The sequence below is a fragment of the Xenopus laevis genome, chromosome 2L (assembly GCF_017654675.1).
Source record: "Xenopus laevis strain J_2021 chromosome 2L, Xenopus_laevis_v10.1, whole genome shotgun sequence".
Taxonomy (NCBI): Eukaryota; Metazoa; Chordata; class Amphibia; order Anura; family Pipidae; genus Xenopus; species Xenopus laevis.
The window spans coordinates 144,272,208-144,285,374 of record NC_054373.1 but is presented as its reverse complement, the minus strand read 5'-3'; the positions used below and the strand labels follow the sequence as shown (position 1 = coordinate 144,285,374).

General features: G+C 38.9%; 1 protein-coding gene across 3 annotated transcripts; it reads left to right on the top strand.

The window, feature by feature from the left end:
- The first annotated feature begins 429 nt into the window (after positions 1-429).
- On the top strand, positions 430-12,308 carry nabp2.L (nucleic acid binding protein 2 L homeolog). 3 transcript variants are annotated; one of them, XM_018245115.2, is made up of 8 exons: positions 433-596; positions 2,234-2,319; positions 2,655-2,762; positions 5,123-5,261; positions 5,765-5,836; positions 6,495-6,576; positions 6,671-6,731; positions 10,657-12,308. In XM_018245115.2, exons 3-8 carry the CDS (start codon positions 2,684-2,686, stop codon positions 10,833-10,835), a joined length of 612 nt encoding a protein of 203 aa, XP_018100604.1. In that variant the 5' UTR covers positions 433-596; positions 2,234-2,319; positions 2,655-2,683; the 3' UTR covers positions 10,836-12,308.
- Positions 12,309-13,167: the final 859 nt, after the last annotated feature.

Sequence of the window (13,167 nt, the reverse complement as noted above, 5' to 3'; positions counted from 1 at the left end):
TAAACGCATTCCTTGGATGTTGACGTAATAGATGCCTACGTCCAATCGGACTCTAGTTGCTAGTCAATTGTTTTCTTTACGTCACATTCTCAGGCGGTGTATGGCCGCCATTTTGGATCATACCATTTATCAGGTGTAACATAGTAACATAGTAACAATGCTTAACGCGAAGTCTAATTCAGTATTCACCCAGAAGTTATGAACTAAGCTATGAATGGGTGACTCCTTTTAGTTTGCGTAAAGCTAATAAGCAACCAACACCATAGCAACATAGCAATGCGTGTCCTGTCACAACCACCAGTATTATTCCCATCACATTGCACTTGCAGGCTCCCGCATTAGCTCCGCCTGTAATCTGAGCCGCGCCCCATTGGTGAGCGCTACAAATCATGTTCTTGCGCAATATATAATTTACTATTGGTTAATGATTGATGGAGCGCCGTTTGATTGGTTCATTGTGTGAGTCTGCGGGAACCTATTGGTCAGAGCAGCTCGACTACTTCCTGTAAGCGGAGGGACGCGAGTGTGGCGGATGTGCAGGAGCTCTCAGCTGGGGGATGCTGTGTGCCGCGAGGTAGCGGTCTGTCCATCGCAAGGTACGACCTTATATTACAAGTCCAGTGTGTGAGCTCTGAGACTTCCTGCTCATCTGCGGGTTGGTGTCAGATAGTAGAGAGTGCAGCTTTATACACAGTCCTCCTGGTGCCTACATTAGTTACCTTAGTACTCCTGCTCACTGGCATTCTCTTATTACTCCTTCTCACTAGCATTGTGTCCCCCCACTGTGACCAGCCATGAGACCCTTGCATTGCTCATTATAAGTGTGTGTATATAATATAATACACACATGTGCCCCTGTATGGCCAGTGGAGGGCACACAATGGGAAGGGGTGTTCTCCTTCAGAAAATACAGTACTGATTTATTTAAGTATCACAGGCTAATCACATGTAATTTCTGCCAGTGGCTTTAACAGGTTCCCGTTCCAGATAACAAGACTGTTTCTTTTAAATAAAACAAATTGCATCCGCTTAAATCAGTATCGGAGGAATGGCTTCAGGAAACAATAGAAAACGGCAAGTTTAGGAAACGACTTACGCACTCACGTAAATGAGAATTTTGCATTTGTCACTTAATATCAGAGCCAGGGTCAGACTGGGCTAATGGGACACCAGGAAAAACCCAGCCCTCATGCTGCCCCCTGACTGGAGAACAACACCCCTTGACCTTCCAGCCCCAATCACGGAAACAAGTTACACGCAGGGGAGGGGAGTGTGTAGGCCCCGGTCCCTCCAGTCCGACGCTGAACAGAGCATATATAGTAACATAGTTAAATTGGGTTGAAAAAAGACAAAGTCCATCAAGTTCAACCCCTCCAAATGAAAACCCAGCATCCATACACACACCCATCCCTACTTTCACACATATTATGTATACCCATACCTATACTAACTATAGAGTTCAGTATCACAATAGCCATTGATATTATGTCTATTCAAGAAATCATCCAAGCCACTCTTAAAGGCATTAACTGAATCAGCATCACAACATCACCCGGCAGTGCATTCCACAACCTCACTGTCCTGACTGTGAAGAACCCCCTACGTTGCTTCAAATGAAAGTTCTTTTCTTCTAGTCTGAAGGGGTGACCTCTGGTACAGTGATCCACTTTATGGGTAAAAAGGTCCCCTGCTATTTGTCTATAATGCCCTCTAATGTACTTGTAAAGTGTAATCATGTCCCCTCGCAAGCGCTTTTTTCCAGAGAAAACAACCCCAACCTTGACAATCTACCCTCATAATTTAAGTCTTCCGTCCCTCCCTAACCAATTTAGTTGCACGTCTCTGCACTCTCTCCAGCTCAAAAACTGCACTGCATACTCCAGATGAGGCCTCACCAGGGACCTATAAAGAGGCATAATTATGTTTTCATCCCTTGACTTAATGCCCTTTTTAATGCAAGACAGAACTTTATTTGCTTTAGTAGCCACAGAATGACACTGCCCAGAATTAGACAACTTGTTATCTACAAAAACCCCAAGATCCTTCTCATTTAAGGAAACTCCCAACACACTGCCATTTAGTGTATAACTTGCTTTTTATATTATTTTTGCCAAAGTGCATAACCTTGCATTTATCAACATTGAACCTCATTTTCCAGTTTGCTGCCCAGTTTCCCAATTTAGACAAATATGGGATTATATGTACAGTGATTTTGTATTATTCTGCATTTTAGAAAGAGCCTGTGGCAGTCTAGATGTAAGCAGAAAGCCAGAGGCATTTTATGAAACCGCTGAATGATCACTTTTCTCTAGGATAAATGTAAGTCATATATGTGCCTTTCATATCGGTAAACACATCTATTCTGTTGGGTGATCTTAGTGCTTGTCCTTGTGTTGAATATTATTTTCCTTGGGGAATGGAACAATTGGCCCAGAACAATGAGCTAAAATTATTTTGTTGATGGAGAGGTTGCACAAAAGCTTTTTTCAATGTCACGGGGGAAAAGACACCTGGAGAGCAAACGAGTTGACTATGTATGAAACATAGTTGCACTAAAAAAGTATTTTTCCTGTTTTCATATTTAGTTTAGCTCCCAGCACCCGCAAAAACCAATGTGGCCAGAAGAAACATCATTTTTATCTTTCTAATTACAGTGAACCAAGCAAGACACTGAAAAGTCATTATGACTACAGAAACCTTTGTGAAAGATGTAAAGCCTGGACTGAAGAACCTGAGTGTTCTATTTATTGTCCTGGAAACAGGTAGGCACATGTGATGTGTAAGAATTGGATGTAAATTGTTTTAATTCCTTGTTCAATGAAAGACCCATAAACAGTTGGTCTTGTCGACTATAGGGCCTGGCATTCTGTGGAGACTCGTCATATACTGCCGTCTTATGGCCTATTGAATATCTCCCACCCAGAGTAAATCCTTTGTTTGCCAGTGATAAATAATAAATAAATTATTCATACCAAAGGTAACCCAATTTGATAATTGAATAGTTAGAGGTTGACCCAGAACAGCTTCCATCTATTTTGTAGACAAATCAGCATTTTGGCTTTATCCACTTGGTAAAGTGAAATCAAGTGGTACAGATAAGTGAATAGGTGGATTTTATTTTGGCTATTTTCCTGTATTTTGCACCATTAATTCTTCCTTATATTTTAACATGATTTTCAGCCCTCTGATAGCAGCAGTACCATACTTTATCAGCGGCCTCTGCAAATCACTGGCCTGTAAAGAGAGGTCAACCAAAATTATATGTTTTACTGCTCAAAAATATAAGGAGAAGAAGAGTTAAAATCAATGTGTGGTTCTAAATTTTTTGCTCCCCCAGTGATTATAACTTACCCAAACAAGTATACTGGCCCGTGGTGAAGTCATAATTCTGAGCAGTAAAATAATTAGCCATTATTGGGCCCCACAGCAAAACCTACACTGAAATTTTGTTTTCCTTTTATTTTTGTGATTATAACTTTCCTTCTCCTTTAAGATGGGAAGCAAAATATAAAAAACACTTGGAAATTCGTTATGGTGTGTATTTTAGTGGTAAAATTGCCTGACACAGTAGTGCACCCACAGGCATTTTAGGGTAGGACTACACGGGCGTTTTCTGTGCAAGCCGACGCGCTGCGCAAAAACGCAGACGTCAAATTGCATGCGACGGAAATGTCGGATGGTGTCGCAGCGTTGATCTGACACAACTGTCGGATGCAGACGCAGCGGGCTGCGTCTGCATCCGACAGTCGTGCCGTGTCGGATCAACATCGCATGCGATTTGACAAATGCGTTTTTGCGCAACTCGTCGGATCGCGCTGTAGTCCTAAACACAAATGTATTTTCAAGCATTTTTCCACCCTCCCCTGAATTGGAAATTTCACTGTGCCTTTAAGTTCCATGAGCAGTGTTATTTTTGCAAGAACTATTAAAACTTTGCAGACACAATGCACACTCACTCTCTTTAATTGTTACGTGGGCCGAGGGTTGAAGAAGGTTGGAACTTAAATTAGTTTGCAAGATGCTGGCCAAGGATTCAAACCTGGATTTCCACCTGCCTCTCCCTGTAATTATTCCTCCCTTGCACTGATCCACAGGTGCACTGAAAGAGCCTCCATTAAGCAGGATTTATTTCAGACAATACTGAAATGTCAGCTTTCCAAAATCTTCTATGTATTTTCAGCAACCTTCTAGCAATGTCAGCACTGAACACTCACTCTACAGGTTGCTGCCTTGTGCAGGAAAATTACTTTCACTTAGAGTTTATTGCGTTTGCTACATTCAATTTCCTAACTAATAAGGCTGGAAGCAATATGTTGGCGCTATATAAATACAGGTTAATAATAAAAGTAACATTCCACATCAGTATTGTCCAAATGTTTCCATATATTGGGGCAGTCATTTAATTTTTATTTCATTTAGAGGCACATTTATTAAAGGTCAAATTTTGAATTCATGTGAGTTTTTCTAAACTCTTAAATTCAAATATACTCTAAATTTAGTGGGGGGTATTTAAAAAAAAGAATAGAATTTCTCAAACTCGGACGAATTTTAGTGACTTGAAAACTCAAATCAAATTCCACCAAACTAGATTTGAGCTTTTTCTTCCACCAAACTCGATTTGAGTTTTTTCTTAGTAGCCTTCCTCATGTCAGGAAAGCTACTAAGATGTCCATATTGGTCCCTGGACCTCTCTCGTTGACTTGTACATGAATTTGGCAATTTTTCGGTGGTGAGTAGTCAAATTCTTAAAGGGCCAGAGTTTGATAAATCTCGAAAATCTAATTTGATTTTTTTTAAAAATTCTAATCGAGTTTGGATAATTTACTAGTCTAATTATCTATGAAAATTTGAGCCTTAATAAATCTGCCTCTCTAACCAGTGATTTACCCACCTAGGGATTATTTTAGGCAGCTACTTGGAAATTATACAATTGGCATGTGGCATATTTTTTTTTTTATAAAAGACATACTTTTTGTTAATACATGTGACTCATTTATTTAAAATGGGCTCCATGGCAGATGACCCTTAGTATCCACAACCATATACAGGCATTGCTAATATATGTTATCTGGTAGTTAAAATTCTCTTTGGAAAAAATTTAAAACCATGTTTTATTTGGCAGGGAGAGTAACCAAGACTAAAGATGGCCATGAAGTGAGAACATGTAAAGTGGCTGACAAAACTGGTAGTATTAACATCTCCGTGTGGGACGAATTGGGGAACTTTATCCAGCCAGGAGACATAATCCGGCTCAGTAAAGGGTAAGTTCATGTTAAATCAGCGAGAAATCAGAGAGAGAGAGATGTATATTTCAGTGCAGGGACCAGTGTAGTGTAGAGAAATTGGCAGGGAAGTAAGTCTGTGTGGCACACACTGTCAGCAGAAGCATAGTACAAAGTAGTAATATTTGTTTGAAAGGCAGTTTAATTCCATAAGATTAAGATGAGACCTCCTATGCGGCATGATGTGTATAGCCAACTAGATTATTAATAACCGCCTTTTTGTTGTTGATGGAGCAAATTGCAATTGAAAAACCAGCTATAAGCGGTGTCAGTGTGTATGTGCAGCCCCTGTTGAAGTGTTAGCATCTATTTGCTAATATTAAAGAATTTAATGGAAAGCTCTCACTGATATAAAGATCTCAATCCTTTTTCCCATGTACTGCATGGATGCTAGAGGTCTTCTAGTTAAGTAGATTTTTTTTTTTCTTGTTTTTTGTTGTCTGGGTATCTAAAGATCATTTATTTGCTTTCTATGCATGCAGATATGCTTCTTTATTTAAGGGTTGCCTGACTCTCTACACGGGAAGGGGAGGTGACCTACAGAAGATTGGAGAGTAAGAGATTTATTTCTATATATATGGACAAGGCCACAGCATGCAAGACTTGCAACATCGCCATGTTACATATCCATATAGTCCTTGCTTCAAAAGAACCACCAGCTTTTTACATGTTATGGAGATCGTAACCCTCCAATATATATAAGGCTAGGGCCATACTACACGGATCTCCTAACAGAATCATGATATATAAAGGTTTTACACATACAAACATAAAGAAACTTTAAGCTAGTTGAGCCAATGTTGTTTCTAACATTTGCTGTATTTTATTAGCACTGGTTTAGACAGTGCTGGGCTCTTATCATCTACTACTGGTCACAACTCACAATGGACATATCTAGAACCATAAACCATGTGGCCATTTGCAATCCGTAAAATGATGGTAAAGGACCATATATCTCCTTACACCACAAACATTTATGATTTATAAACTACACAACATATATATATTTACAGCTGTATCTGTTCTGATAAGTCACATAGAAAAGGTCTCATAAAAAAAAAAGATTGATCAATGCACATTCCCTGCCCCCATGTTTTGCTAGTTTTTGTGTATACATGCACAGCTGGACAGAGTAGGTGGTTTGTGCTTTTACAAGTGCAAAACGTGTTTATCATGTATATAACTATTTATATGCTCAATATTTTTTTCCAGATTCTGTATGGTTTATTCCGAAGTGCCCAATTTTAGTGAACCCAACCCAGAATATATCGCCCAGCAGTCCCAAAGCAAGCAGGTGAGCTAAATGCTACTAATATATATGTGTGTGTGTGTTTTTATGTGTGACTTTAAACATTCTGATTAATTATTCATTCTTTTTCCTGTTTCAGGGTCAGCAAGAGAGTGGCACTGGGACAAACAATCACAATTCGTCCAGTCCAGCTCCTCCAGGTTAATTTGTCTCATAATATGATATTCATTATAAGGCTAAAACATTTCCATTGAAAAAATTACATGGTAGAATTTTAATTTCAAAAAAGAATTGTGGTCAAAACTCTCAAATTCGAATTGTGAATTGTGAACTCGATTCGAGTTTACAATTTCAAGGTTTATCATACTCTGGCCTAATAACTCTAATTCGACTTTTCAACACCTAACGGTAGGACTACACGGACATTTTCCGCACAATGCGTTATATCGCATGCGACGGAAATAAGGCAACAGATAGAAATGTCGGATGAAGTAGCAGCATTGATCCAACACGACTGTTGGTTGCAGGCGCACCTTCTGCATCCGACAGTCGTGTCGCGTCGGATCAACAATGCGACTTCATCCGACATTACTATCTCTTACCTTATTTCCGTCTCATTAGTTTTGTCACAGCTCGTCGGATCACGCCGAAAACTTTGGTGTAGTCCTACCCTCAAACATGCCGAGTTCATGTATAATTCAATGGGAAAATCGAGTTTAGTCGAATTCGATTTTGAGTTTTCAGGTCGATAATATTCGTTCAAATTTTAGATATTCATTTTTTTTATATATAAATAACCCTCCATTCGAATTTAATAGAGTTTAAAAACTCGCATGAATTCAAGCTTTAATAAATGTGCCTCCTAATGTTACCTATGAGCATAGTCTGTGACTTCAGTGCATGGATTCCTTAGTAGGATAGCTCTCAAGTTTACATATTTAAAGGGAACATCCAAAGAAAACTGTAGCACACCGATCAAACTTGTCTTGTGAAGAAAAGTGTTTTTATTGGCTCACGGCAGACATAAAGTTTGGCAACGTTTCGGGCCACGCAGGGCCCTTTATCAAGCCTACATATTTAAAGGGATCCTGTCATCGGAAAAAATTCTTTTCAAAACGCATCAGTTAATAATGCTACTCCAGCAAAATTCTGCACTGAAATCCATTTCTCAAAAGAGCAATCTGACATGGGGCTAGACATTTTGTCAATTTCCCAGCTGCCCCCAGTCATGTGACTTGTGCCTGCACTTTAGGAGAGAAATACTTTCTGGCAGGCTGCTGTTTTCCTTCTCAATGTAACTGAATGTGTCTCAGTGGGACATGGGTTTTTACTATTGAGTGTTGTTCCTAGATCTACCAGGCAGCAGTTATCTTGTGTTAGGGAGCTGTTATCTGGTTACCTTTCCATTGTTCTTTTGTTTGGCTGGTGGGGGAAAAAAGGGAGGGGGGTGATATCACTCTAACATGCAGTAAAGAGTGATTGAAGTGTATCAGAGCACAAGTCACATGACTGGGGCAGCTGGGACATTGACAATATGTCTAGCCCCATGTCAGATTTCAAAATTGAATATAAAAAGATCTGTTTGCTCTTTTGAGAAATGGATTTCAGTGCAGAATTCTGCTGGAGCAGCACTAATAACTGATTCATTTTGAAAAAAACATGTTTTCCCATGACAGTATCCCTTTAAAGCAAAACTCCCCTCTAGATGCCCACAATTAGGCTTATCTAGTCATAGGGGCAGGGCAGGCAACTACTTTTACTTTCCATGCAGCACTTTCACAGTAGATGTAACTGCTCTCCCCACACCCTCTCTTTACCATTTAATTTCGTAACAAGTGTTTGGGGATGGACATCAGATCCCCCATTGAGGTGCACAAGATTCTGAGATGATGCCTTAATAACAGTATCCACAAAATGGCTCCTGCCTGCTTGCTATAATTATTAGTTCCCAGACCGAAGGAAACAAGATTCAAATAATTTATACAGTGTAATTTAAAGTTTATTTTGCTTGACTCGCGTGATAAAATAGGATTTGGAATATTTTTTTTCGGGTGACTTTAATATTAAGTAAAAAGATGACTTTACCAATGTTAGGTTCATTTTGCCAAAGGTTTGAAAAAAAAAAATCTATTCTAAGTTCTCTCCCTAAATAAAAGAGAAGTAATATTAATAAATATATATATATATATATATATATATATATATATATATATATATATATATATATATATATATATATATATATATATATATATATATATATATATATATATATATATATATATATATATATATATATATATATATATATATATACACACATACATACAGTGGTGTGAAAAACTATTTGCCCCCTTCCTGATTTCTTATTCTTTTGCATGTTTGTCACACTTAAATGTTTCTGCTCATCAAAAACCGTTAACTATTAGTCAAAGATAACATAATTGAACACAAAATGCAGTTTTTAAATGAAGGTTTACGTTATTAAGGGAGAAAAAAAACTCCAAATCAACATGGGCCTGTGTGAAAAAGTGATTGCCCCCCTTGTTAAAAAATAACTTAACTGTGGTTTATCACACCTGAGTTCAATTTCAAAGGTTATAAAGCCATTTCTAAAGCTTTGGGACTCCAGCGAACCACAGTGAGAGCCATTATCCACAAATGGCAAAAACATGGAACAGTGGTGAACCTTCCCAGGAGTGGCCGGCCGACCAAAATTACCCCAAGAGCGCAGAGACAACTCATCCGAGAGGCCACAAAAGACCCCAGGACAACATCTAAAGAACTGCAGGCCTCACTTGCCTCAATTAAGGTCAGTGTTCACGACTCCACCATAAGAAAGAGACTGGGCAAAAACGGCCTGCATGGCAGATTTCCAAGGCGCAAACCACTTTTAAGCAAAAAGAACATTAAGGCTCGTCTCAATTTTGCTAAAAAACATCTCAATGATTGCCAAGACTTTTGGGAAAATACCTTGTGGACCGACGAGACAAAAGTTGAACTTTTTGGAAGGTGCGCGTCCCGTTACATCTGGCGTAAAAGTAACACAGCATTTCAGAAAAAGAACATCATACCAACAGTAAAATATGGTGGTGGTAGTGTGATGGTCTGGGGTTGTTTTGCTGCTTCAGGACCTGGAAGACTTGCTGTGATAGATGGAACCATGAATTCTACTGTCTACCAAAAAATCCTGAAGGAGAATGTCCGGCCATCTGTTCGTCAACTCAAGCTGAAGCGATCTTGGGTGCTGCAGCAGGACAATGACCCAAAACACACCAGCAAATCCACCTCTGAATGGCTGAAGAAAAACAAAATGAAGACTTTGGAGTGGCCTAGTCAAAGTCCTGACCTGAATCCTATTGAGATGTTGTGGCATGACCTAAAAAAGGAGGTTCATGCTAGAAAACCCTCAAATAAAGCTGAATTACAACAATTCTGCAAAGATGAGTGGGCCAAAATTCCTCCAGAGCGCTGTAAAAGACTCATTGCAAGTTATCGCAAACGCTTGATTGCAGTTATTGCTGCTAAGGGTGGCCCAACCAGTTATTAGGTTCTATACAGGTTTGGATTTCTTTTCTCCCTAAATAATAAAAACCCTCATTTAAAAACTGCATTTTGTGTTTACTTGTGTTATCTTTGACTAATAGTTAAATGTGTTTGATGATCAGAAACATTTAAGTGTGACAAACATGCAAAAGAATAAGAAATCAGGAAGGGGGCAAATAGTTTTTCACACCACTGTATATATGTATGTATATGTAATTAACATTAAATATCTATATATTTGCATTATTGTATTATGCTCCTCTTACAAAATATTTATCACTAGAACAGCTTGTGTTGTAGCAACTGAATAATGCCGATCTTTTGAGGTTTACGGAACCAAGATGGCTGCTCCTATCCTTGGGTACAAATGCAAAAAAGGAAGAGAAGTTATGTGGTACACATATCAAACATAACTTTCTATTAAAATAAAAGCAAAGTATAGCTGTACACAGTATGAGTACATCAAAACATGTTGTGCAGAATCCTTGTATGTCTGTGAGTAGAAATACATATTAGAACAGGCACTGACCAATCAGAGAGGGTTTAGTTTCTGAAGTGGATTCTCGTCTTCTTTTTCAGCATCTGATCTAGAAAATGGCAATGGATCTAACAGCTCTGGGCCTCCCGCCCACCAATCCACGGCTCCTGCTCACTCGGCCAGCGGGCGGATTACACGCAGCCAACCCAACCACTCGCTTCCTGGAGCCCCAAACTCTGTTAGTAACGGAAAAGAGTCACGTCGCACAGGAAAAAGATAGCAGCCACAACCTTCTCAAATAAGCGAATTCACCTCCCCCTTCGCCTCAAAGCACATATGTCAAGCGTGAAGGGGGAATGAGATAATGTTACCTACTTTCTCTCGTTACCGAATAGTTCAAGCGTCTCTGATTTGCACCAGTATAAAAGACATTGGGTGAATGCAAGCCAAATTCCGGATGTGACATGGAGTATATCAGCCAATTCCCCAATATTTCCTGAATGCCTTATTGTATTTAGACAGATTTCAGGAGCTTCTCATTGTTACAATTTAAAAAGATTTTCTAGCACTGTGCGTTTCCGAAGGAAGGTGGTTATGAAGTTGGGCTTTAACTACAATGCTTCATATTCACACTTGAGCTGTTTCTTAGGGCAAAAACAGAATCAATCATGTATTATCCACAGCCATATGCGTGTAACCCCCTTCCAAAATTATAATGTGGAATTGCCTTTTAGAACTATACACTAGGCTATTGCCAAATGTAGGGATAATAGCTAAATAAATACAGGTTGCTTAAATAATGGGACCTCTAGTGATTTGCTAAGTTTACAGTGTCGGTTGTTTAGATATCAATACAACCTACCCCCCCAAAAAAAAACAAAAGTCAATACAAAAAAATTGCCAGTAGGCTGACACTTCTGCAATAGAACCATTAAAGTACAAAGCCACCATTAAAAGCCAGTGTTTTTGTATTTGTCAATGTGTGCTAGTAGGCAAACTCGGAATCTTTCTTACAACACTGAATGAGGCCTTACTATTAGAGGATGACCATAGATCTATGGACAATTCCTAAAGGAAGTGCTTATTTTCACCAGGTTACCTGCAGCATTTTAGGGATCAGAGGTGCCGTGCAGTGATAAGGACAAATAAGGATCCCTTTCCTGTGTTCTGTGAACATAAAGGTGTTTTGTTTTTGAACGCTGCCAGGCTTTTTATCAAGGGATTGAGTTTTTATCATTCACAATATCACCTCTACACTACATTTAGGTTTCCCATCTCTGCCAAAAGAAAGTGCCATCTGTACGGTTGACCTTGCTTCAACGATTTAGAAAATAGCACCCCTAATTCACTAATGATTAGGTATGAAATTAGTCAATATTATTTGATAAATACAGTATAAAATGAGAACAAGCATAGTGGCACAAAGGGTAATTCAAAGTGTTTTGTTGCCATGCAATTGGTCCTGAGTGGGGCTGTCCACCCACCATGCTGGAGAAACGATTACGTGACGAGATGCTCACAATCTTTTCTTCCATTATTCTTAAAAAATAAAAAAGCAGAAAGGGTCTTGAAGAAACCTGCACAAGAGCCTTGTAGGAACTATGAAGAGCCCATTTCCTGTCTTTGTTTTTATTCCTCGGCCTAAAGTTCTTTATTTCTGGATCTGGAGCACAAACCACCTAATGTTAGACTCTCTATTGATATCCAATTTTTTTTGTTTTCAGTTAAAATAAAAACCTGTTGTGATTCCTCACTCTCATTCCGTGACTTGACAAAAACAACAGAAAAATTTTACTTTTTTTTTTGTTTTTTTTTAATATATTTTTAAGTTCTACATGTCCCTGTGCTGGAAAAGGACCAGTGTGGACAGTTATGTTAAACTTAATACTGTGAACATTTACACATTTGACATGTTTATTGAGTACAATGAAATCACTTCATAAACTTTGTGCAACAAAACCATAACATACCACCAAAACAGTATTTCAAATACTCATAAGCTCCATCATCATGATGTCTTGCAGCACTGGGCTCTTCTTCAGAGACATTTGAGGAGGGTGGGGCTAATGAGGATCTGGAACACAGGTGCCGCTATCTTTGTAATTTGTGATGTTTATATTCTGCAATTATATCATTTGATAGTGTCCATTTGGGGTTCGCTAAAGTGAAATAATTGTATTTGTAATCCGTGTCGGACTGGGATGCCAGGGGCCCACCAGAAAACCTTAGATGGTGGGCCCACTTTCCAAATTATTATTCATCTTCTCCTCTTTATTCTACTAGTCTTTTATATCTACTTACTATACTTTATTCTTCCCTTATTAAGCCCCTTTTTACCATAAAGAAATAAGGAATGACCATGAAATAGGCCAAATTGTTAGAAGCAAAAGGCCCACTGACACCTGGGCCCACTGGGAGTTTTCCTGGTATCCCTGTGGGCCAGTCCAACACTGTTTGTAATTAGAAAAGTGTCACTTCTGGGCAAACAAATGAAATGGTTTGAAGTTAAACTGGGTTGGTGCTTATAAAGTACAAGACTTGTAGCTGGCTAGGAGCAGACATTCTCTGGAGCAGATGCTGCTTGCCAACAGCAAAACAAATGTAATTGGTGA